The following is a 22,107-nucleotide window of genomic DNA, read 5'->3' as shown; positions in this document are numbered from 1 at the left end:
GCGGGCACAAAAACTTGTTATCTAGGTGCCCTGATGCCCCTCAGAAGACAGGAGTCCCAATGGACATGGAATTTATCTCTTACTAGTCCATAACATCGCAGGTCGCCGATAGAAGGTGGCTACAGTAGGTGCAGCATCACAATCCCTATGAGAGAGGGACAAGTGTGAGATTGTCTAGTTGGGAAGGATTCTATCTAGGCTATAGAGAAGTATGGACTCTATGGAGTTGTATGGACTGCGATGAGACGGCAGCATCACGGCAGTATCATATGCCATACAAACAGTCGTCTTCAAGATTTCACCGCCCTGTCACCTGCATCAGCGACGCCCATTCACTCTCTTCATTTGTTCTTGGAGTGACACAGGTTCTCTGGGATGAATTGATGGCTTGGCATCAATCACCACGAGTAAATTGTCCTCCTGTTCTGCCCTGTGTTCTCACCTGGTTGTGTTCTAGCGGTGAGCGTTAAACGAATGGCAACTCGTGCACAACAACACGCCAATCCTGGGCGCTCCCCGTCTGGTCTGCTTCAACTTCTAGTAACCCACATGAAGTAGGACTCGCACAACGATCGCCATCAGGCGTGGTGTCGTCCACCGTCACGCAGCTCTGGAGAGATAAGGCGGCTCATCAGCCCGTCCCACTGGAAATCCTCTTCCGGTAATTTGTCGCGTGGGACCATCGGTACAATGCGCTCGATGCGCTAGGACCCTGTCCGTTATCATGCAGACGGGCTGCATGTGCGTACTTGACTGAAGAATCAACATTATGACATATCCATTTTTTCCAGATCAGAGGATAGACTCCCGTCAGGATCCATCCCACCATCCACTCGCAGGTGACTCATTTCGAGACGTGTTGACAGGTAATGTCCCGACATTGTTCTGCTCACACACCGATAGTTGCTCAGAGATCATACGACCTGACACCGCCCTTCCTATAGTATGTAGTATATACTGTCAATGGTATATACACCGTTCCACGATGAACGACCTAGTCTAGTATAAAGGACATACCTACTGTATTAGAACGGGCAACTGTAGCTAGAGAACCTCCAAGATCGACAACCACTTAGTAACAAGAAAACCCCACGTCTACATATTGTTTCGTCGGTGAAGCCCTTCGAGCAATTCTTTGGTGACTTTGGCCGTCGTATTCGGGCTTCATATGTACCTACCTCCCCAACGACATCATATTTAGGTATATGATACATCGTATAGCTACCGGTAACTAACAAGAATCCTAAAGGTAGGTACGTTTCTCAATAAAGTGTCAGTTGACAGGAACATCCTTCGTAGCAACTAGTACATAAATACCTACGATGTAGGTACCTAGGTAGGACTAAGCCGCTCAAGGACACGGTTCTTGCGAAGAATTATAGGTGGGCAACGACTCTTTCCACGGTAAGTACCCAAGGATACGGCAATTACATAATTGTGGAAGACGATGTCTGGGATTTTGAGTTTCCTGCTTGTAGATTCATTCTACGAGGAGTGCCTGTAAATGGTACTCTGGAACGGGCGTGTACATTCCCGCAGAGACTCTCTCCCTCTCTCCCCCTCCAAGGCATATATGTTAAGCTCTACCTCGTCTCTGCTGGGTAAAATCGCCCGAATCTCCATAGATGACGACGACGTAGCTTAGCACGATAGGTATGTATGGCATAAAGAAGACAATCTCGGAAAATCCCTTCGTGCTGGCTGTTAACGCAAAGGTCAGGAGGGTATCATGCTTGGTGGACAATGGAGTATGGACTGTTCACGTGCAGATCTGAGGTAGTTACCAGCGTAGCAGATCTCCTATAGTAGTAGTCCAGGGCTCTAGGTAGGTACTATTGATCTAATTTGCCTCGGCAGTCCTCGCAGTGATGTGGTGGGCCACGTGAATGTATTGGCGATCAGCCAGTCTTGGCAGGAATCAGGGGTACTGAAGTAGTGTGGTGCGCTCTAATTACCGATGGCTGACTCTCACCTTAGCTCTGCAACTTGGTAAAGGCAGCTCCGAATGAATATCGACCGGGTTCCGTGCCGACTTTGACGGGAATTAGTTAAACACCGATGAGCACAAGTAAGGTACAGACCGGTCATCAAACTTGACCACTACCGGACAGTCCGGACTGTTGTACTGTCGATGCGAGTGTCTGACCTTTCTCCTCGCGCACACAACCACTTGTCGAGGATATATATAGGTGTACCTCGACTCTACGGGCGAGCACTTCGGTTGCTCGAAGTGTCCATGACCCTACAAGGAGGCTATATGTCAGTCTTGACAGATGATGCTTGTTCTATCACATGCGGCTTGTCAGTGCACACCTGAGCGACTCATACTCAGAGCCTTTTGAAAAAGGCACGAGGGAGTAGATACCGTAATAAGCCATCAGTCACCTACCATCATTACGCCTAGAGAGTCGTGAGTCGTGACTACTCTGAGAGACCAAGGTCACACTGCTCCCAAGGCCCGCAATCCATGAAATAGCTGGTGGTGATACTAGTATAATTCACTAGGGGGTGAATGCTTAGTCGGTCACCCTCACTCATAAGTTCGCAATGCAGGACCAAATTCATAGACTCCTAAAATATGACTATACCCATTCACTACCGTAGCACGCTCTTGACTCCTTGACTCCTGCTGGGCCGGTTCAATGCTTTGACGGCCCGGCTGGGAACAGTCCCAGGGGCCCGAGTCCTTCAGGCACCCAAACTCTCCCGGGACTAGTGGGCCACCATCAAATCGGTGGAAGTCTGAGTAAGATATCCACTCATCCACTCACCCATGCATCTGATGGCGTCCTCGTTGTGGGATCTTGACCTGGTTAGTACCTAACTACCTACAGGTAGCACCCACTGATCAACCAGCTTTCCTTTTCCTATGCACTATTCAGCTCCCGAATTCAAAAAGCAGATCAGCCGTCCAAGGCCCAAGCAGATCTTTCATCTTGACAAGATCGTGGCCTTGTCCCCATATGTGGTGTGGCCTAAGGACCAGTCGATCAGCCCTCATGTGTCTCCCAGCTCATACGGAACGCTGATCATTAGCAGAAACGACCTATTGATTAATTTGGCGCGGAAAGATCATCCGCTTAGGTCACTGTGGTAATTAAGTGTCCACTGCGAGAGATCTGATTCAGCGTGGACGATCCCAGTGGTGTCTCCGCCCGTGCCGTATCAGCTGGTCGACGATCATCATTGGCATTCCTGGTCCTTCCCAGGTAGCACTCCGTCGACCAAAGCACACGGTGACGGAAGCGAGGCTGGCCAAGTCAAGGCGGATGCAGATGAGTACACGAGAATAGTATCAAGACCACGGCCTCGTAGGCGATCAGGTCCAGCCTACTACTAGTCACTGATCGCTTGTGACAAGCCTCAGTACAGCAACCAACAACGATGCCCGTCGCCCGACGCCGGCTACAGGTACCGCAACAACAGCATTGACCAGAGATTGGTGATTGACCAGCAGAACGGTTCCCCACGGGGCAGCGGTATGGGCTCCGTGCTGTACATGCCAAATTTCGATTTCTCAAAACTCGTTCTAGTGGACTCCAATCCCGACCAAATGAAAGCGCGACACGCATCTGGGAGCTCGAGTCTGAGCACCATGCTGCGATAGACCCCTACGGCAATACATATTCACCACGGCGGAGAATAATATTCGCAAGGCGTACGAAGTAAAGTTCATCACCAAAGCCGTGATGGGAGATGTTCCCGATCGCAGATGACCCGCGAAAGTCACCGTAGCGAGTCCGGGACTAGGCTGAAATGGGGATCCCTCTCCGGCCCTAAACCGCCACAACCGGATGAAGAGTTTCCCACTCCATCATTTCCGAAGGAGGGGGTGAAGGTCTGATGCACGGGTCGCGCTTCGCCATGCTGGAGCAAGTTTTCGGTTTGTGACGGGAAAAGAAAAGGCAAGGCAGGCCAGATGGACAAAACTGGAACACAGTCAAGGGCAACTCGGCAACTGAGGTGCCTGGAGCAGTTGTTCTCAAGGACCATGCCTGCGGAAGACTCCGAACATATGCCACCCGTGAGTAAGTATGGCAGTGTACGTAGTGCCTTTTACCCTCATTTCGGGACTGCAGAACCTACCCCAGATTCTCCGCATTACTGTTGCGCTTGAGTGATGTCTGGGGAAATGTACCACGGTTCTCGCGTTGCAGGTCAGCGCAGCAAGCCGCAGCTTCGCAGGGGAGCCAATGCCCCTGCTCTCAGGCGGGCTGAGGTCGACTCGGATAACCGATGCATTACGTGGAGCCTCGGTGCTGAAAAGAATGCCAACTGACTGATTGGTCTCGGGCTGTTAGCAACGGGCAAAAGACGGAGATTCTGCGGGGCCGACTGAGCAGGAATCATGTCGTCTGGCGCAATATACGACCGACTTGCGAGCCACCGATGGGCTCTAGCTCCGCAGCACAAAGACGAAAATGACGGTGGTCCGAGTCGGCTAGGGCAATGAGATGGGCTCTGTGGAGTTGATACGATCAGGCACGCTGCCAATTCCATGCCGTCGTCCATTTTCTTGCTTCCATCGGCATCGCTAGCTTCGGAAAGAACAGCCATTCACAAGGCTAGAGGGATGTTTAAATGGGTATGAAGAAGTACTCAGATGGCACGCATTTCTCCAGATGAAGAGAAAGTTTCCTTCCCCGCAGCAGCCAACCTATCGGCAGCGACTAACAGCCTGCAGAATCCCCGTCATTTCGGCTTAGTCTGGGGAGATGCGCAGGGGCCTGGAGACCATGGAACTTCTGGAATATTCAGCAAAACCTTCAGGAGAAAGACGCTAATGCCAGTCAGCGTATGACATTGCTGAGACGAAGAGTGTCGGACAAAAACACTCTCAGCTTGCGGAATGAGGCGCGACGAGGATCAATTGCCTCGGACTATAAAGAGTCAGTTGACTCGCCTGTTAAATCGGACTTCTTTCTTACCAGGCTCATCACCATCCTTCTAAGTCCACTGATAAGACCTTGACAAACGACAGCCCTACTGTCATTCACAAGATGTCTCGACTTTTGTACGCACTCGGTGCACTGGCCATGGGCCAGTCTGCTCTGGCAGCTCCCCAGCTATCCCCGCGTGCTGGAACCTTGGACTCTTGGCTGTCAGCGGAGACAAGTTTCTCTCTGAATGGCATCCTCGCCAACGTTGGCTCAAGTGGTGCTTACTCGAAGAGCGCCGGCAGCGGTATTGTGATTGCCAGCCCCAGCACGGCCAGCCCAGACTGTAAGTGTCATTGAAATTGTTCGTTCACTTTTTTTTTTCGCCTCCCTAACAATGAATCTCAGATTACTACACCTGGACTCGTGATGCTGCGCTCACTATGAAGGCTCTTGTGGACCTTTTTCGCAATGGAAACTCGGGACTTCAGACCGTCATCGAGCAGTACATCAACGCCCAGGCCAAGCTTCAAACTGTGAACAACCCTTCGGGAGGTCTCTCCGACGGCTCTGGTCTCGGCGAGCCCAAATTCAATGTGGATGGCAGTGCGTTCACTGGCAATTGGGGCCGTCCCCAGCGTGATGGTCCTGCTCTGCGGGCCATCGCTCTGATCGACTTTGGAAACTGGCTGATCGTACGAAAGCTCTACTCCCAAGTATGTGAGGACCATGCTAATTCTAGTAGGACAATGGATACAAGAGTTATGCTGTGAACAATGTCTGGCCCATTGTCCACAACGACTTGTCCTATGTTGCCCAGTACTGGAGTCAGTCCGGCTTTGGTAGGTTTTCCGACCTCCGTCAATATTTTATTTGCCTCCGAACTTTGGATTAATGTCGATTCTCAGATCTCTGGGAGGAGGTCAACAGCATGTCTTTCTTCACTGTGGCCAACCAGCACCGCTCATTGGTCGAGGGTAGTGCTTTCGCTAGCCGTGTCGGTTCCTCTTGCTCTGGATGCGACTCGCAAGCGCCCCAGATTCTCTGCTATATGCAGAGCTTCTGGACCGGCTCATACATCAATGCCAATACCGGTGGCGGCCGTTCTGGCAAGGACTCCAACACTATTCTCGCCAGTATCCACACCTTTGACCCTGCGGCCACTTGTGACGATGTCACTTTCCAGCCATGCTCTTCCCGCGCCCTTGCCAACCACAAGGTTTACACCGACTCTTTCCGTCCCGTGTACTCTCTGAACTCTGGCATTGCTCAGGGTAAGGCCGTTTCGGTTGGTCGCTACCCCGAGGATTCTTACTATGGTGGCAACCCTTGGTTCTTGTCCAACCTCGCTGCCGCAGAGCAACTGTATGACGCCATCTACCAGTGGAACAAGATCGGTTCCATCACCATTACCAGCACTTCCTTGGCCTTCTTCAAGGATGTCTACTCCTCCGCCGCCACCGGTACTTACGCCTCTGGCAGCACCACCTTCAATGCTATCATCAGCGCTGTCAAAACCTATGCCGACGGCTATGTCAGCATCGTTCAGACCCACGCCTACGCCAATGGTTCTCTCTCCGAGCAGTTTGACCGAAACTCTGGTGTTCCGATTTCCGCTCGTGACCTCACCTGGTCCTACGCTGCTCTTCTGACTGCCAACGACCGCCGCAACGGAGTTGTTCCTCCTTCCTGGGGTGCTAGCTCCGCCAACAGCGTCCCCGGCTCTTGCTCTATGGGCTCTGCCACTGGTTCCTACGCCACTCCCGCCGTCGGCTCCTGGCCCGCTACTTTGACCAGCGGAACTGCTGCTCCTCCTTCCACCACCACCACTACCAAGCCCCCTACCACGACTACTACCTCCTCGGGCTCTTGCACCACCCCGACTTCCGTTGCTGTGACCTTTGATGAGACTGCGACCACCACCTTCGGTGAGAATGTCTTCCTGGTCGGTTCCATCCCTCAGCTCGGTAACTGGAACACCGCCAATGGTATCGCTCTGAGCGCCAGCAAGTACACCTCCAGCAACCCTCTGTGGTATGTCACCGTCGACTTGCCCGCCGGTACCACCTTCCAGTACAAATACATCCGCAAGGAGACCGACGGCTCCATCAAGTGGGAGAGCGACCCTAACCGCTCCTACACTGTCCCCGCCAAGTGCGGTACTACCACTGCCACCGAGAACGACAGCTGGCGCTAAATTGGAGGCACTGGCCTATCATGCATGTCGAAGGCTATGATCAAGAGGATCGTCGTGACGCGTGAGTACATGATATACACTGATTTAGAAAAGAATTACATGGTGGGGATGACACTCGGAACCAGTGGATGATCGAATACGCATGATGTCACTTTGAATGAGCTTTGTACTTGATTTAGAATGCATTACTTTCTCACTTTTTGATACTTTCACTCTTAAATAAAGCCTCAGGCATCCCCGTCTTGTCAGCAATGACGGCAACGATGGCAAGGTCCATCAAGGCCAATCATGTCAATCACGAGGCTCGGTTAGCATTCAAAAGTCAAAAAGAGAATCAAAGCTATGGCGAATCTCAAGTACAAAATTTCCGTTTCCTACTATCGATGTGGCCATGGGTCTATAGATTTTGACCTTGGGGAGCGATGTATCTTGGCAAGCATCGACCGAGCCACAAAGTTCCGCTGGAACGACCTTGGCGGCGGGTATCCGCCACAGTGAGCCACAACCTTAAAACACTCCCTCCGCCCAAATCTTTCCCAGGCTTGGTAGGAAGGTCAAGGAGCTATCACCTCTGAACGTGCACCCGAAGCAACCTCCAACCTCCAACCTCCAACCTCCAATCGAGGTGCCACTTCCAGTCAGACCCTACCTCGCCACTCAATCATGCCCACAAAAACACCCACGCTCGTGGACTTTCCCTCCACCACCACCGTCACCATCACATTACCGCCATCCACATGCTCTTCCGCATCCGCTCCATCTCCGAATATCCTCCTTCTACTACACGGCCTCGGCGACACGGCAGCGGGATTCACACCATTCGGCCAAGCGATCCGACTGCCCGAAACAACCGTCGTCACAGTCCAAGCGCCAGCCCCTCTACCCTTTGACCTGGGCGGGTTTCACTGGGGCGACGACGTATCCCTCGACAGTCGGACCGGCACACTGGACATGGACGCCGGATTCACAAAAAGCACCAAAATGCTCGCCGACGAAATCATCAGAAAGACCCTGGTGCAAAAATGCGGCTACCAGCTTCGAGAAATCATGATCCTGGGATTCGGGCAGGGTGGGATGGCTGGGCTGGCGACGGCGCGAGAACTAGGTTCTGGAAATGATAGGCAAATCAGCGGCGCACTCGCGGGCGTGATTTCCATCGGGGCGCCGTATGCACTGTCGGGTCCTCGTATGGGTGCGAAGAATCGCACACCGGTGTTACTGGTCTCCGGACGGGATTCGGAGATTGTCTCGGATGGTGCGGTGCGTAGAACGAAAGAAGTTTTTGAGTTTGTGGAGGTCAGTCAGTATAAGAGGAAAGGAGACGGAATGCCTTCGAATCGCGATGAAATGCTTCCTGTCATGCAATTCTTCGCCAGGAGGCTGCGTAGTCGGCAGGGGGTTCCGGCGGGTAGTGTTGAAATCGGATGATTGCTTTTTCACAAGTCATCTATCGAGGGGAAGACCGTACATCCAGATTGAGATATGGGTAGCCACAATTCGGACGCTGTGTGGAGCTGGTCAATTGCCTCGGAGAAAAAGCCGAGACATGGTTAGTTGTTTTCCCAACTATCTAGAATGGGCAGTCTTTCCGACGGACATGGCTTCTCGCAGACGGTCTTGACCTCCTTTGGTGAAGTTGAAAAGCTTCTAGAAATGGCTTTTTTTTTGTCCTTTGAGCCTGTGCATTTTTACAATTCACAGAGACCGAGAAACCATATCGGATGTTGCTCCCAGGCGCTTAAGCGGAAGCCCATATTCAAAGGGAAAGCCATAGGTAAGTTATAGAGAACAGATCGTCCAAAGATAAACCTCGCGAGTAAGTCTATGTATAGGTAGGCAGTTGAAAGTTCGCAATCAAGCGGTATCCCCAGATCATCCCAAATTGTATTCGAGTGTTCACGGATGTACCGTACCGCATTTCAATGTTAGTACCTAGCTACTACCTAGTATCCATTTTCGAAACACACTTTGGTATATATCTATAAAGTCTATCCTAGTATACGCTTCATTCATCATATGCACGAAGCTCATTTTTTGATGCCAATCACCGCCAAGTTGCGCGGACTCTCACTGTACTCAAAGACGGGCTCGACCCAACACTCCTTGACAGAGTCATGTTCTCGCAGGAATTGCCACCGGTCCACAACAATGACCGCTTCCACCACCTGGGCGCTAAACGCCATCAAACTCCACACGACACTCAGATGCTGCTTGCTCGTAGGATCATCCAGCTCGTACTGACGAATCTCCTCATCCGTCATGGTGACAATGCGCTCTTGTACACGAGCCGCGTGCTTGGGGTCGCGGAGGAGACGAGCAGACGCCGCTCGGACGTACGTGGGGAAGGACTCGAATGCACGTTTAGGCAAGGAGCCGATAATCACAGCGGCGTTGGACTCGCCGCTTTGGTCGTCGGCGTATAGATCTTCGGGGATCCCGGGCTTGGGAGCAACGCCCTTGTCGACGAAGATGCGTTGGAGAAGAGCGCGGAAGAGATGGCGGGTGAAGAAAGTTTCGCTGTCGTCGTGGCCCCAGTTATATGGGGCTTGGACGGCCATCATACGCGCTGTGATATTGAATTTCATACCGACTGTACCGGGGCTTTCGTAGGTTTCGAAGTGTTTGGACATGGGGAAGCCGTGGGGGTCGTAGGAGTTCCCGGTTGCTTGGAGACGGGGGTGAAGGGAGCGGAGAACGGGGAGCTTGTAGGTTGCCGGGCCGAGACGTTCAGTCATGAGATTGTAGCAGCAGCCGATCATGGCGACTGCAACCACGGAGGGATTGAGGATGAGGGAGCGAACGCCATGGTGAACTAGGTTGCCGCATGAATGAAGGGAGACAACCATGACACGGGCGTCTTTTGGTTGTGGACTGTCAAGTTGGGACTGAGAAGGGGGGTTGGTTTCCTCTGAGGAGGACTCACCCCGTGTCACAGGAGCCGTAGGGTTGACGACGTGGTCGATGATAGGTTCGAGGTATCCGTCCTGAATGTCGTGTTCGATATAACTTATAGTGCCTCCCGTGTCGATCAGATGCTCACGCTTCGGCTTCTGGGAACCCTTCGTCATCGACCCAAGAAGCTCATGCGGTTCGAGCTTGATATCCCCGAGCATCTTGAACATGGTCACACTATCCTCTCCATTCGTGGGCTCTTCCTGTGGCGCTGGGCCCGGGCCCTCAGACGACCGAGGTCTTGGCCTTTCCACGACTGGTACCCCATGTTCCTCGAATTTTATGTCGCTAGGTCCGGTCTTCATATCCACATCGTTGCAGTCCACGCAGGAGGTTTCCCGGCGAGGAACAACCACTTTTTTGGCCTTTTCCCTCTCGCGCAGCTTGGCCGAGACATCAATACCCTTTGCGCCAGCAATATACTGATGTTGCCTCTCGATCGCGATGATATGCTTATGGTAGGGCGCACTAGCCAAGGTACGACCGAGATAATTTCGCCCGGATCCGAAATCAACAATATGGGTGACGGGCTCGTCGCGACGCTCGGCCACGGTATCCGAGAGCGATGCGACATAGCCCGAAAAGCATTCGACTTCGTGCTCCTTTTTCGTTTTCATCCCAACAGCAACATGTCTCGGGAGTTTGGCTCGGGGAGACTGCGAGTTATATTCTCGGCGCAGACTCAGTCGGCGAACATCACGGATGTAGTCCAGCAGGCTTTGCGGGGGGAATGCGCCATCCTTCCACGTGGTGCGGGCATCGTCGCTCGCGGGGCCGTCGGTGTACTTTGAGCGCAAGGGGTCAATGTCCTCGCGCAAAAGGAGGTGTATGATGTCGTGGATGTCGTGATGCTCGAAGAAAGTCCGCCAGTCTTGTGGGATCAGAGTCGTATATAGATCGGGTTTGCGGGTCAAAAAGTCGACCATGTGCACGCCGCCGCAAAGATTCATAAACAGGACATTGGTGGTCGCAAAGCCGAGGAGTGCTCCGATGTATTGGTCGGGACTCTCCCACTCGTCGGAGAGTGGCAGAGGGCGATTGCGAGCCATCAGATGCAAGCGTGAAAAGCTGCAGAGTCTATCGTGCAGCAAATTGATCCGAACACGCAGAACAGATGCAATCCACACATTTCGCGGGGAGCCACAGTTATCGTCTATCGTCTATCGTCTATCGTCTATCGTCTATCGTCTTTTTTTTTTTTTTTTTTTTTTTTTTTCTTTATCTTATCAGGCCTGACTCCAGATTAGGTACTAGTAAAGTGGTTCTGCTGAGTCAGGCCGAGGCTTCCAATCAATTGCCCCGACCATTGGCCAGTTGGTACCTGAGCATGTCGGCTCTGATCACCTACTGTTCTTTTTTACACGCAACAGTAAAAAGATTTTTACTCTATCTCTTTGAAGTGGAATAGCTCGAGGTATGTATGTTTTGCAAAAGTACCAGAAAGCCTCTCTCTCTCACATCTGACTCCCGAAGCATACCATCCTGCGTCCTGCCCGTATGCCTAGTCGTGTCTCGCCGAGAGATTCGTGTCCTACACTCAAAGTCGAGGCTATTCCGCATTCGTCGACACGTGATTTCCAGACCGGACGGGGAGTTGTCAGCTCCCGACCCGACCCTTTCCCGGGCCATCGTCATCGTCGCCCCGTAGAACATACAATCGGCTGTACTCTATTTCCATAGACGATATACCATACACCCATACCCCCCCCCCCCCCAACAACACAATCATGGACACGACAGACCCCTTCCTCCAAGTCCAGGCGTAAGTCAATCGCTCTCATCCGGAGAGACCACTACCCTCTCCACTCTTGCTAAATCAAACACCTCCCTTACACCTCACTCCTCATACCACAGGGACGTCCTCGAAACCCTCCAAACCAGCCGCCCTCTCTTCTCCTCCTACCTGCGCATCCGCTCCCTCGCCAAATCCCCTCAAAACCCCGAACTCCACCAATCTCGCACCGAACTCGAGACGACCCTCACCGAACTCACCGCCGACCTCGACGACCTCGTCGAATCGGTCCGCGCCATCGAGCAAGACCCCTACCGCTTCGGCCTCGAGCTCGAAGAAGTCCAGCGCCGGCGCAAACTCGTCGACGATGTAGGGCGTGAAATCGAGCAGATGCGCACCGAGCTCGCGCGGGCGGTCTCTGCGGCGCCGGCGCCGGCCGACTTGCCCAATCCGACGGAGTTTGATGCGGCGCTGGAGGCGGAGGAGGATGGGGCCAGGGGGCCCCGCGGGGATGATTACTATGCGGCGTTGGAACAGCAGCGACAGGTGGAGTTGATGCATGAGCAGGATGAGCAGTTGGATGGGGTGTTTCGGACGGTGGGCAATTTGAGACAGCAGGCGAATGATATGGGGAGGGAATTGGAGGAGCAAGGTGCGATTCTGGAGGAGGTGGATTCGCTGGCGGATCGAGTCGGTGGGAAGTTGAACAATGGGATGAAACGGATTCGCCATATTGTGCGCAAGAACGAGGGTAAGTGGTACCCGAGCTGCATTTCTTGAGAACCCCCTCGGATCAAAGTCCTTTCTGGTGGAGGTGCTGGAGATTTGTCGCCCGTCGACGTGAATCGTGTTGATGGACTATGATGCACATGGTGAACGTTTACGAGTGGACAAGCTGACATTCCCGCCTTCTTCCCCTTGTCTACGAAATTTAGATACGTGGTCTTCGTTTTGCATCGCCGCGCTTATTTTTGCGCTCGTGGTATTATTAATTCTCGTTATTGTCCTTTGAAAGTGGACCCCTGGGGTCAAAGCGGAACATGTCATATCAAATAAAGCATCAGCGTCAGCATCAGCATCGGCGTCAGGGTCACCCTTGGGGACTCCGGCATTCATCTCGTGAAAACAAGGCGACAACAACAACAACTCAGGCGATTTTGAGCCTAGTTGCGAGCCTTCTTGGCAGGCGGCTGATCCTCGCCATCATCAACATCGTCCTCATCCTCATCCATATCCTCGAGCTCCTCGAACTCATCCTCAAAGTCGAAGGAGGGCTGGAAAGACTCGGCTGCAATGAGAAGTCACCGTGTCAGCTAGAGATCCTTGCAAATCGTCACCCAGGTGCAGCAGACCTCGTTCCCCGAGTCTGGGTCATTCACTTACCATAATACTTCAAGGCGTTGGTCCAGAGGTCCTCGGCAATGGCAATGGCGAGGTCCTCACCACCGGGGAAGACCTCGGCCTCCTCGAGGTCATCCACGAGGTCAAAGTCCTCCTCTTCCTCGTCGTCCTCCTCCTCCTCGTCATCGTCTTCGGGGACCTCCTCGCCCCTGGCAATCTTGGCCCAGCGCTCCTCATCCTCCTTCAGGGCCTCCTTGTTCTGCTCGGCAGAGACATCGCGACCACGGTAGGCGAAGAAGGAGAAGAAGCTGGCACCCGCGGGGCTATCGTCCTCATCCTCGGGCAGATCCTCCATATCTTCGATGTCGGCGCCCTGCATGGCCTCGGCCTCGGCAATCTCCAGCTTCTTGACGAGAGCCTCGTACTCGGGAAGATCGGTGCGCTTGCCACCCTTCTTCTTCTCGGCATCAAACAGATCGCAGGCGGCGTCCAGCAGGCCGCGGGTGGGGTCCACGTCGGCAGACTTCCAGTTGATACGGACGGGGTCGGAAACCAGACCCTCCCAAGCGCGGCGCTTGCCCTTGGCCGTCTTCTGGACATGCTTACGCCAGTAGAACTCCTTGACAAGCTTGGCGTTGTCGAAGAACTCGTTGTTCTCCGTTTCAAACTCAAAGGTGAAGCGCAGGCTGCGGGGCTCACCATTGCCCTCGGCATCGACCTCGAAACGCTCAACGACGACGTTCTTGAGGTTCTCGGCGAGGATCTCCGAGTCGGATTCCAAGATGAACTCGCTGATCTCGGAGGGGGCGGTGGAGAAGACGCGAGCCCAGAAGTCAGACTTCACACCGGGCATGGAGATGATCTCTTCCCGCTTCTTGAAAATGGGGGCGAAAAGGGGGATGGACTTGCGCACTGGTGGGAAGGAGATTCTATATTAGTCCAGAGTCCAATGCGAAGATTTAGAGTTCACGGCATGTCATCCAGGTGTCTGTCACGTAAGTTCCCTCAATAGACTGAATGCGCATTCAAACAAACAGACACCCAGAGACAGACAAGAGACCATAGCAAAAGCACCAAGGTCCCGATTGGAGTGACCCCAAGCATAACACCAGACACGGGGGGGGGGGGGGGGGGGGGGAATAACGGATCTGACTTGACTTACGCTGCTCCAGCTCCGCTCGCTCCAGCTCCTCCTGGACATGAGAGATCTTGCTCCGAGCTTCCTCAGGAATAGCCGGGAACTCGATGCGCTCAGAGAGAGACTTGTCTTCGCCGGACATTGTGACGGTGGATATGATGGTACGACGGAGGTTTCTGTAGAGAAGAGAGACAGAGAGAAACACAAGAAGAGGACGTAGTGTAGACTCGTCAAAGTCGACAAAGTACGATGGGCAATGAGCAGATAGATGGAAGAATTGGAAAGGTCAGAGTTAGAAAGCAAGATGGAGAATCCGGGAGCATGCAAAACTTTTTAATCTTCGAAAACGGAAACGAGAAAGAAGAAGAAAAAAAAAATTGGGGGTTCAGAATTTTTTTCTTTTTGGGAAAAGGCGTTGATCAGCACGGAGCTTTGTCGAACAGCGTGACGGCAGTGACCAGTGACCAGTGACCAGTGACCAGTGACCAGTGACGGGGGGACAATGAATTCAATGGGTTCCATCACTCCTCCTAAGCTGTCTGAGCTTTTTTGCTTTTCCCGATCAAATGATGGAACCCCTCGACCCATTCACTCGTCCTCCTGCCTGACCGCACCACAAGCTGGCCCACTCCTGCGGGGCAAGACAGAAGGCGGTAGAAGCTGGGTACTTGGCGCGAGACAGGGGCAGTACTTGTGCTTTGCCACTTTGTGACAACAATGACGATGTATTATCGATGTAGAGCGGATGTACCCCACGCGGTCTGGCTGGGCAACGGAAGTGGATGGATTTTTTGAGGGCGGGTCCGGTGTGACCCTAGCCATGCCTGAGGTGTCGTGAGGTTCGGGTCGGAAATTCCTTTTTTTTTTTTTTTTTTTTTGGGTTCTTCCGGTGGATTCGAGGGTGAAGGTCCCGTGTACTTTGATTCTACAACCACGAACCGTGTAGGCAGCGAGTAGGTAGCAGTAGCAGTAGCAGTAGCAGAATCAGCTCACAGGACATAAACCTTCCAGTGAGGATACGTTAGGATAGATAAGTTAGTACCAGTACCTGACCTACCTTACCTCACCTACCCAATCTATGGAGTACGCTCACGTCATTCGTTGATTGTCCGCAGCTTTCAAGCTTCAGTAATACAGAGAAGCCCGTGATAGCACACTTGGGACCTTTCGATCTGATCTTGATTGTGGCCCGTCCTACGTCGTTTCAGCTCAGCTTAGAATCTCGACGTTGTAGTGACTAGTGACTAGTCCTGACTCCTGACTCTTGATTATCAAATACGACTCCATAGTCCATCCAACTAGGTGAAGCTATTCCCATCCGAGGATTCTCCAGCTGCTCTATGCTCTACGGTATCCTGACAGTCCTGCTACAAAGTACGCTATCGACGCAATCGCAACATCGTATCAAAATCACCAAACTTTTTTTGTTGTGATTCTCCGCGATTCAATAAGAATCAAATCAAAGAGGAAAGCGAGGTGGAAGATGTTGGCCTTGCGGTGCCCAAGATATATAAAGAAAAAAAAAGAATGACCAAGAAGCTATCCTCAACGAGACGGGAAGAAAACCTCAAAATCCACATCAAGATCAGCAAGGCAGGCAAGGTCAACAATGTCTTCCCTCGGAAAGGAGGGGGGAATCAGCGAGAAAATCACTCAAAAAGCATCCCAGATGGTCCCATGCCCTTTTTTCGCCAACAATGCAATGATTAGAGCCAAGTAGACAGTAACCCACGGTTCAAACAACAGGGGAGAGAGAGAGAGAGAGAGAGAGAAAGAGGAAGAAGAACAAGATAAGGTATAGTAGTGGAGAGCCCACGGCATCAGAAAGATAGGCCGGAGAAGGACCTAAGAGGTGTTTGATTTTGTTTTTTTTCCCATTGTTGCCATGCACAGATAGACATCACCATGCATGTCTGGCCAAAGGCCGAGAAAAATCGTCGCGTCGATAGAAATAAATGAAGATTGACCAAAGGGGGTCACGGTAAAGCAAAAGGTGAGCCGATCGGTGCGGGTAACTCGTTGGACCAAGGTCACCATTGTTCGACAATGGGCCGATAAGCAAGTGAAACTGGAGAGCGACTGGCAGGTCTGTAGGAGGCGCAGCCGAAGGGGGAGAACCTTGGAAGATGAGGTGCCGTCCGAAGGTGTGATGCTTCTTGTCGCTTCCTCTTCTTGCTCTGGTTCAGAGCATCCAGTCCAGTCCATTTGCCTCCTCCTCGACCGGAAACACCTCGCGCGCATATTCCTCCATGTCGCGCCATCCCTGCCAGAGATGCCGGGCCTCATCCGTGACCCGCAACGAGACCACACCTCCCGGTCCCTGCATCATGCCGGCACCGGCACCTTTGCCTCCAGCGGGACCAATACCCTTTGGTGATCCGGCCGCCGGCTGCGAGAACTCGGGCTGTGGGAAATAGGGCGCATTGTATGCGCCAAAGAGGACCTCCAACGCCTCCAACTGTTCTCGATACCCTGGGGGAATTTTGACTTTGATTTCGATTTTAGGTACGCGCACATAGCGGCACGGTCGATTTAGGGCGCGGGTAAACGCCGCGCAGACTTGGTTTGGTGAGAGGGTCTCGAAAGTCAGAGCGATGCTACGGAGACGAAAGCATTCCCGCGTCAGTCGATTGGAATCCCCACACAGAGGAAAGAAAAAAAAAACATAAAGAGACAGTCGAGACTCACCGATGTCCATGCCACTTCTTAGGACCGTCCTTGAAGATCTGCAACAGGGTTGGTCCCACGTCATGCTCGGCGTCTAACCAAGGGAGCGGGGTCTCGGGATCAAAGGGCGCGTGCCATTCAAAGCTGCCATCGGGCATCAATTCCATCTGAAAGAGTGGATATGGCAGACTGGTGAAGTTGTTGTTGTAGATCCCCGCATAGACAAACGTCGCCGGTAGACCGAGCTGTCGCACGTAATTCTCGACGGTGAATTTAGGCGCCCACTGCGGGACGGCCGGCCAGGGTCCATGTACCGAGTGATCGGGCATGCTGCTGTAGATATAGTGCGTGATGGAGCCGGCGCGTTTGGCAGCGTCCGCGAGGGCGCGACCAATGGCGACCTCATCGCCGGCCTGGGAGACGGTGTTGATGAAAGCGTAGTGGGCGCCTCGGAAGAGCGTGTCCATGAGGGCGGGATTGTCGAGGAGCGGACCCTGCAGCAGGGTCACATTGGGGAGCGTTTGCAGCTCCTCGGCGATGAGCCCTTTGAGGGAGTGGATTTGCGCGCGCACCGCATATCCGACGGCGGAGGCGACCCGGATGAGCGAGGCCGCTTGTCGCCCGGCCGCGTTCACCACGGCTATCGTTTTCTGGGGTTGTGTCATTCGTGATAGTCGATCAACCCCGCAGGTGGGCTCTTATCGGGAGCCGCTCGAAGGATCGGAGGGTGGTTGATCTGATGGGGAAAAGAATCAGGCGTGCGAGAGTGGGCGCAGAGGCGTAGTCTTTTGTAGGTTTGTATATCTTCTACCGAGCCGCGGGAAGTCAGGCGAGAACGGATTCACTGGAGGTGGTTGTGAGATGCGGGTTGCAGTCGTCGACGGAATGATTTGTGAATTTGCGGTCGAACTTCAACGTTGGACGCGAAGCGTCGAAGGGATGAATGGCCCGATAGTTGCGAACACACGGCAGAACCCCCGAAATGAAGAGAAGCTCAGATAATCGCAGAGTCGAGGGTCTCGGCGACAAAACGGAGGGGATGGGTAGAGAGAAAAAAAAAAATGGAGGTGAGGGCTCCTGCGATAGTGGGGTTCAACTCTTTGGTGCCAGTTTTGGGACGAGCGGAGTACAAAGAGGAGGGACAAGGACAACCGCTGACGGAGGGGGTGCTTTATTGGAACGGTTGTAGATTGTTGGAGGAATGGATCGGTGTATGGGAGTAGGTAGTCGGACTGTAGGACTGATGTTCAAGATTGGTCTGGGATGTACTCTCAAGTATGTGCGCAGCCCTTCCCCCTGTGATCAGTACGAAACTGGCAAACACTACACGTCGATGACGGGCTCAGCCTCGGACCAGACAGACGCATGTACTGGAGGGATGAGTAAATGAGTCGTAGTCCAGTCCAGAATTCAGTTCAACCCAGGAAACAAGCTGTCGAAAGTAGAGGAAGAGAAGTAATTAAGGAAGAATCCCCCCCCCCTCCTCCTCCTCACCGAACCAGCAGCGAAAATTATAAAAAAAAAAAAAAGGGAAATGACCGTATTGAATCTGAATCAATTTGGTCCCCCAAAAAATCATATGAAGAATTCCAAATGGATAAAAAAGAAAATAGAATAAAACCCCTCTCAAGTAAGTAGGTGACGGTGGACACCGTCAAAGAAGTGGACTCGTCAATGCGAGTCCGGCACGGTGACTTCTGGACCGTCGGTAACCACTTGTCCACCCACTCCCCCCCCCCAAAAAATTTAAAACAGCCCGCGATCAGACGGGAGGTTCCACCGCGGGCCTCGGGGGGATGATGCACGATCAACTCAGAATTAGGCGATGAGAATTGACCGCTTTCCCGATGATCTGCACAGCATCCAGGGTTTGTCTCCACGACTGGAGAGGGGAAGATAAGTCGGAGGGACTAGTACGCAGCAAGACGGGAGAGATACATATCGAACGAGAAGGGGAAGATGGTGGGATCAATACAACAGTCAGGAAGAGGTTCGGGGCAAAGATGATTTTATGGCGTGTGGGGCTATGCTTTTGCGACTATTTTAACATTTATATAGTGAGATCGTCGATGGGCGATATTTTGTGTTTTTTTTTTTTTGGGTTTCCTGGTATCTCCCGATTGATCGTTGTTCCGCAGCCTCCATGTATTCTTGCTCCGACAAGGGACCCTGTGAGGCGACCGAGGACGCTGAATTACCCGCGCGCGACCAGATATCGCGGAGAAAGGGGCGTCCTGGGGATCATGGGAGTCCGGGGAGCTAGAAAGGGTGAAGAAGGGCTGAGAATGAGGCTGGGAAGACGGTCAACACGGAGAACGTCGAAGGCGGGAGATCGAACGACATGGAGTCGATAAAGGTGAAGAGAGTCACGGGGTCCGAGGTTGCAAATAAATCTACCTCGTCTTTACGAAGAGCGAGTGCCAAGATGAGGGGAGCCATATCCGATTATACAGGATATTCGACATTCGTAGACTCAGATACCGTACAAGCACACAGTGTTGACGGTTGAGTGTACAACTGTACACGACTATGGAGGGCGGACGATGGACGATGGAGAGCAGCCTTCTTGACAGGCGTCAAAACTACCTGAAAGAGCTTAGTCAGTCCGTCTCTTCATCGTCATCTCTTCGGGGAAAAAAATGGAAACTGAGACCCAGATGAGTCGTCATATCGATGACCTGGCGCGGGGAGCGATCTGATAGCGCGGGTCAGTCTGAAAGAGGAACAGGGCAAGCCTGCAAGGTAAGGAAACTGACTTCTTCGGAGACCGCATTTTCCCCAACTCATCACCTGACTGTACCTCATTGAATGTCTCGTTCATAATGGCGGACAACGCAAAAAGAAGAAAGGAGACGCGCCGAATGAGGGATAAAAGTGACTAATATAAAGAAGTAACAAGAAAAGGCACTCCCGAGTCCCGACGCAACAAGTCCACGATGAGCTAATTGAGCGGCTATTCATGGCCTAGTGGACCGAGTCCGGTGCCACTCGTCCAGGGCTCTTGCGGATCGAGTGATTTTCTCGGATCGAGGGATGGGACTCTCTGGAGTATGACTAAGGAAGGACTATGGTCGCATTGATGTTATACACATGGTCCAAGGGCAATGGATGTGATGATATTCCAAAAGCAAGGAGATCAGTGATCGTAGTCCAAGCCAAGTAAGAGAACAACCATGTCCACGAGGACTGGGATTTACTTCCTTTTCTTCCCACTCCCCATCCGCCTTGTCCATGTTTCCATGACCCTTCTCTCTTCTTCTCTGATGACAACATCGTGCGGCCGTCCTCCAGCTCGACTGGACCGGATGGTCTCCAGATCTCAACTCCCTTTCCTTTTTCTTTACGTAAATCGGAGACGTCGGCGAAGCGTCCACTGGACGGGAAGATCCTGCCAGACCGCAGACCGGCCATCGGGACCCAGTTCGGCGCCCATGAGGGGGGGAAGGAAAAAAATGGGAGCGATGAACAGTCCACGACTCCACGATGCCAGACTTGACAAGTTGACATTACTACTGTACTACTTACCAAGTTCCGACTGATTTAATACATATCGATGGAGAGTCAATAAGAGGGTTGTCGTCGCCGAGCAAGAGAGGGTCTGGGGTCTAGACCAGCAAAAGAGGGTCATATAAGGGGAGGGGGTTTTTTCTGGAGCGTTTCTCTCTTTCTTTTTTTTTATTAGGGTTCTTCTCGAGCTTTCTTGGTGATAACTGATTGGCAACTGGAACCTGATGCCCAGACGTGCGAATACGGGAAGGAATCGAGACCTTTCTCTGGTACCTTTGCTTGAGGAATTGGGTTATCGCTCGATGAGGAACTATTTGGTCCATCCAGGTCCTTCGTTATGTATGTTTAGCCGACTGGATCTTGTCGCGAATACTTCAACTGCCGAGGGTCGGGTGCCGTGTGACGTATACCGAGCTGTTTTCTACTTGCATATACCATATCAGTATATACTACTACTCTCTTGATATGTAGGAACCCTCGTGTGTCGGATAGGATATACATTCTTCGGTAGAACGTGACCCTATACTCTGTACTACTCGAAGTCTGTACTGTAGTAGCTAGTTGATAAGTGAGTCCCTTTATGTGCCAATTATTACCTCTGCTCGCGCAGTGCATTGCGCAAGATACAGCTAAAGACTTCCGCCCGCTAAGCTCTGCTGCCAAGGTACCTCTCAAGTATCTCTTATTCGATATTTTTTTTCCACTCTCTCGTCCCTGGCCCAAATTCGCATTTTTGACGCAGACGCGGCGACTTTCATGATTAATCTCGTGATCTCCGTCTCACTTCCGGGCTATCCCTCCCTCCTACCCTCACCATCTTGCCTAACCATCGAGGGTTGGACCAACCACAAGTATAGTTGAAGTAGCAGGTCCACCTGAACTTCTTTCCACTCATCGATATACACTAATGGAAGGATTTATGGCGTCGAGATATAAGCTCCGATCGAAAGCCCTACAAGGATCTTAGCTCCTCAGCTCCTCTAGCTTACCGCAGACGAACAGTCGAGATTGAGATCAGGTGCCGAGAGAGGTCGTCCCTGGCCGGATTCGTAAAAAATCGCGCAAAACCGTGGAGCCTCCCACGGGGCGGCGTGTCGGCAACGTGACCTTGGACCATCCATGGTCAGCGGAAAGGGGAGGGGACAGTCACTCGGTGATCGAGTCATCTCAACGTAGGCAATACATTCCAGCAATCCAGTCTTGCGGGCGACCAGCGCCAAATTGTAGACTGTTTATCAGTGCAGGACTATAGGTGACAGTGGTACGTAGGGTACTTCTGACGTGAACAAGGCATTAGAGATAGTGCCACCATATACTTACAACCTTCCGTTGAGTCCTCACTCCTCAGTAGGTAGTTAGGTAGTCCTACCAGTGCCTAGCTTTATCATACAACAAGGAAAACGAGTAAAAAAGATCAAAATACAGTCTCAATGGATCAATCCACTAGACATGAAAACACACCTCGCAAGGCTAGCATTATCATAATCATAACCAGCAGACATTGTTCAAATCCATACATAAATTCGCGAAAGCGACAGGTATAGCGATAAGCATCTCTAGGCCGGATACCTCTCCATAGTCCATCGTCCATAGTTCAGTCTATACTGAAGTAGGATAATTGATCTAGCTCAAGCATACTACACCACGGCACTGCATCATCTACTCCTACAGAAGGAGCAAGTCCTTCCTCACAGTA

The 22,107-nt window shown here is 52.3% G+C and overlaps 6 protein-coding genes across 6 annotated transcripts; 3 read left to right on the top strand and 3 right to left on the bottom strand.

Moving 5' to 3' along the window:
- Positions 1–5,000: 5,000 nt before the first annotated feature.
- Positions 5,001–7,074, top strand: N7539_000441 (putative glucan 1,4-alpha-glucosidase; the record flags this gene model as incomplete). Its single annotated transcript, XM_056930045.1, has 4 exons — positions 5,001–5,223; positions 5,286–5,572; positions 5,623–5,719; positions 5,786–7,074. 4 exons carry the CDS (start codon positions 5,001–5,003, stop codon positions 7,072–7,074), a joined length of 1,896 nt encoding a protein of 631 aa, XP_056794338.1.
- Positions 7,075–7,737: 663 nt separating this feature from the next.
- Positions 7,738–8,502, top strand: N7539_000440 (alpha/beta hydrolase; the record flags this gene model as incomplete). The annotated part of the gene is made up of 1 exon (XM_056930044.1): positions 7,738–8,502. The coding sequence occupies one exon, from the start codon at positions 7,738–7,740 to the stop codon at positions 8,500–8,502; it is 765 nt and encodes a 254-aa protein (XP_056794337.1).
- A 599-nt stretch (positions 8,503–9,101) lies between these two features.
- On the bottom strand, positions 9,102–11,075 carry N7539_000439 (uncharacterized protein; the record flags this gene model as incomplete). The annotated part of the gene is made up of 1 exon (XM_056930043.1): positions 9,102–11,075. The coding sequence occupies one exon, from the start codon at positions 11,073–11,075 to the stop codon at positions 9,102–9,104; it is 1,974 nt and encodes a 657-aa protein (XP_056794336.1).
- Positions 11,076–11,753: 678 nt separating this feature from the next.
- Positions 11,754–12,538, top strand: N7539_000438 (SNARE domain protein; the record flags this gene model as incomplete). Its single annotated transcript, XM_056930042.1, has 2 exons — positions 11,754–11,788; positions 11,881–12,538. The coding sequence occupies 2 exons, from the start codon at positions 11,754–11,756 to the stop codon at positions 12,536–12,538; spliced, it is 693 nt and encodes a 230-aa protein (XP_056794335.1).
- Positions 12,539–12,921: 383 nt separating this feature from the next.
- N7539_000437 (histone chaperone napB) lies at positions 12,922–14,379 on the bottom strand (the record flags this gene model as incomplete). Its single annotated transcript, XM_056930041.1, has 3 exons — positions 12,922–13,046; positions 13,142–14,011; positions 14,262–14,379. 3 exons carry the CDS (start codon positions 14,377–14,379, stop codon positions 12,922–12,924), a joined length of 1,113 nt encoding a protein of 370 aa, XP_056794334.1.
- A 2,040-nt stretch (positions 14,380–16,419) lies between these two features.
- On the bottom strand, positions 16,420–17,569 carry N7539_000436 (NmrA family NAD(P)-binding protein; the record flags this gene model as incomplete). Its single annotated transcript, XM_056930040.1, has 2 exons — positions 16,420–16,834; positions 16,926–17,569. 2 exons carry the CDS (start codon positions 17,567–17,569, stop codon positions 16,420–16,422), a joined length of 1,059 nt encoding a protein of 352 aa, XP_056794333.1.
- Between the last annotated feature and the right edge of the window lie 4,538 nt (positions 17,570–22,107).

This window comes from Penicillium diatomitis, assembly GCF_028827545.1.
Source record: "Penicillium diatomitis strain IBT 30728 chromosome Unknown utg000001l_segment0_segment0, whole genome shotgun sequence".
Taxonomy (NCBI): domain Eukaryota; kingdom Fungi; phylum Ascomycota; class Eurotiomycetes; order Eurotiales; family Aspergillaceae; genus Penicillium; species Penicillium diatomitis.
Note: the sequence above shows the minus strand (reverse complement) of the source record. Positions and strands in the feature narration are given on the sequence as shown.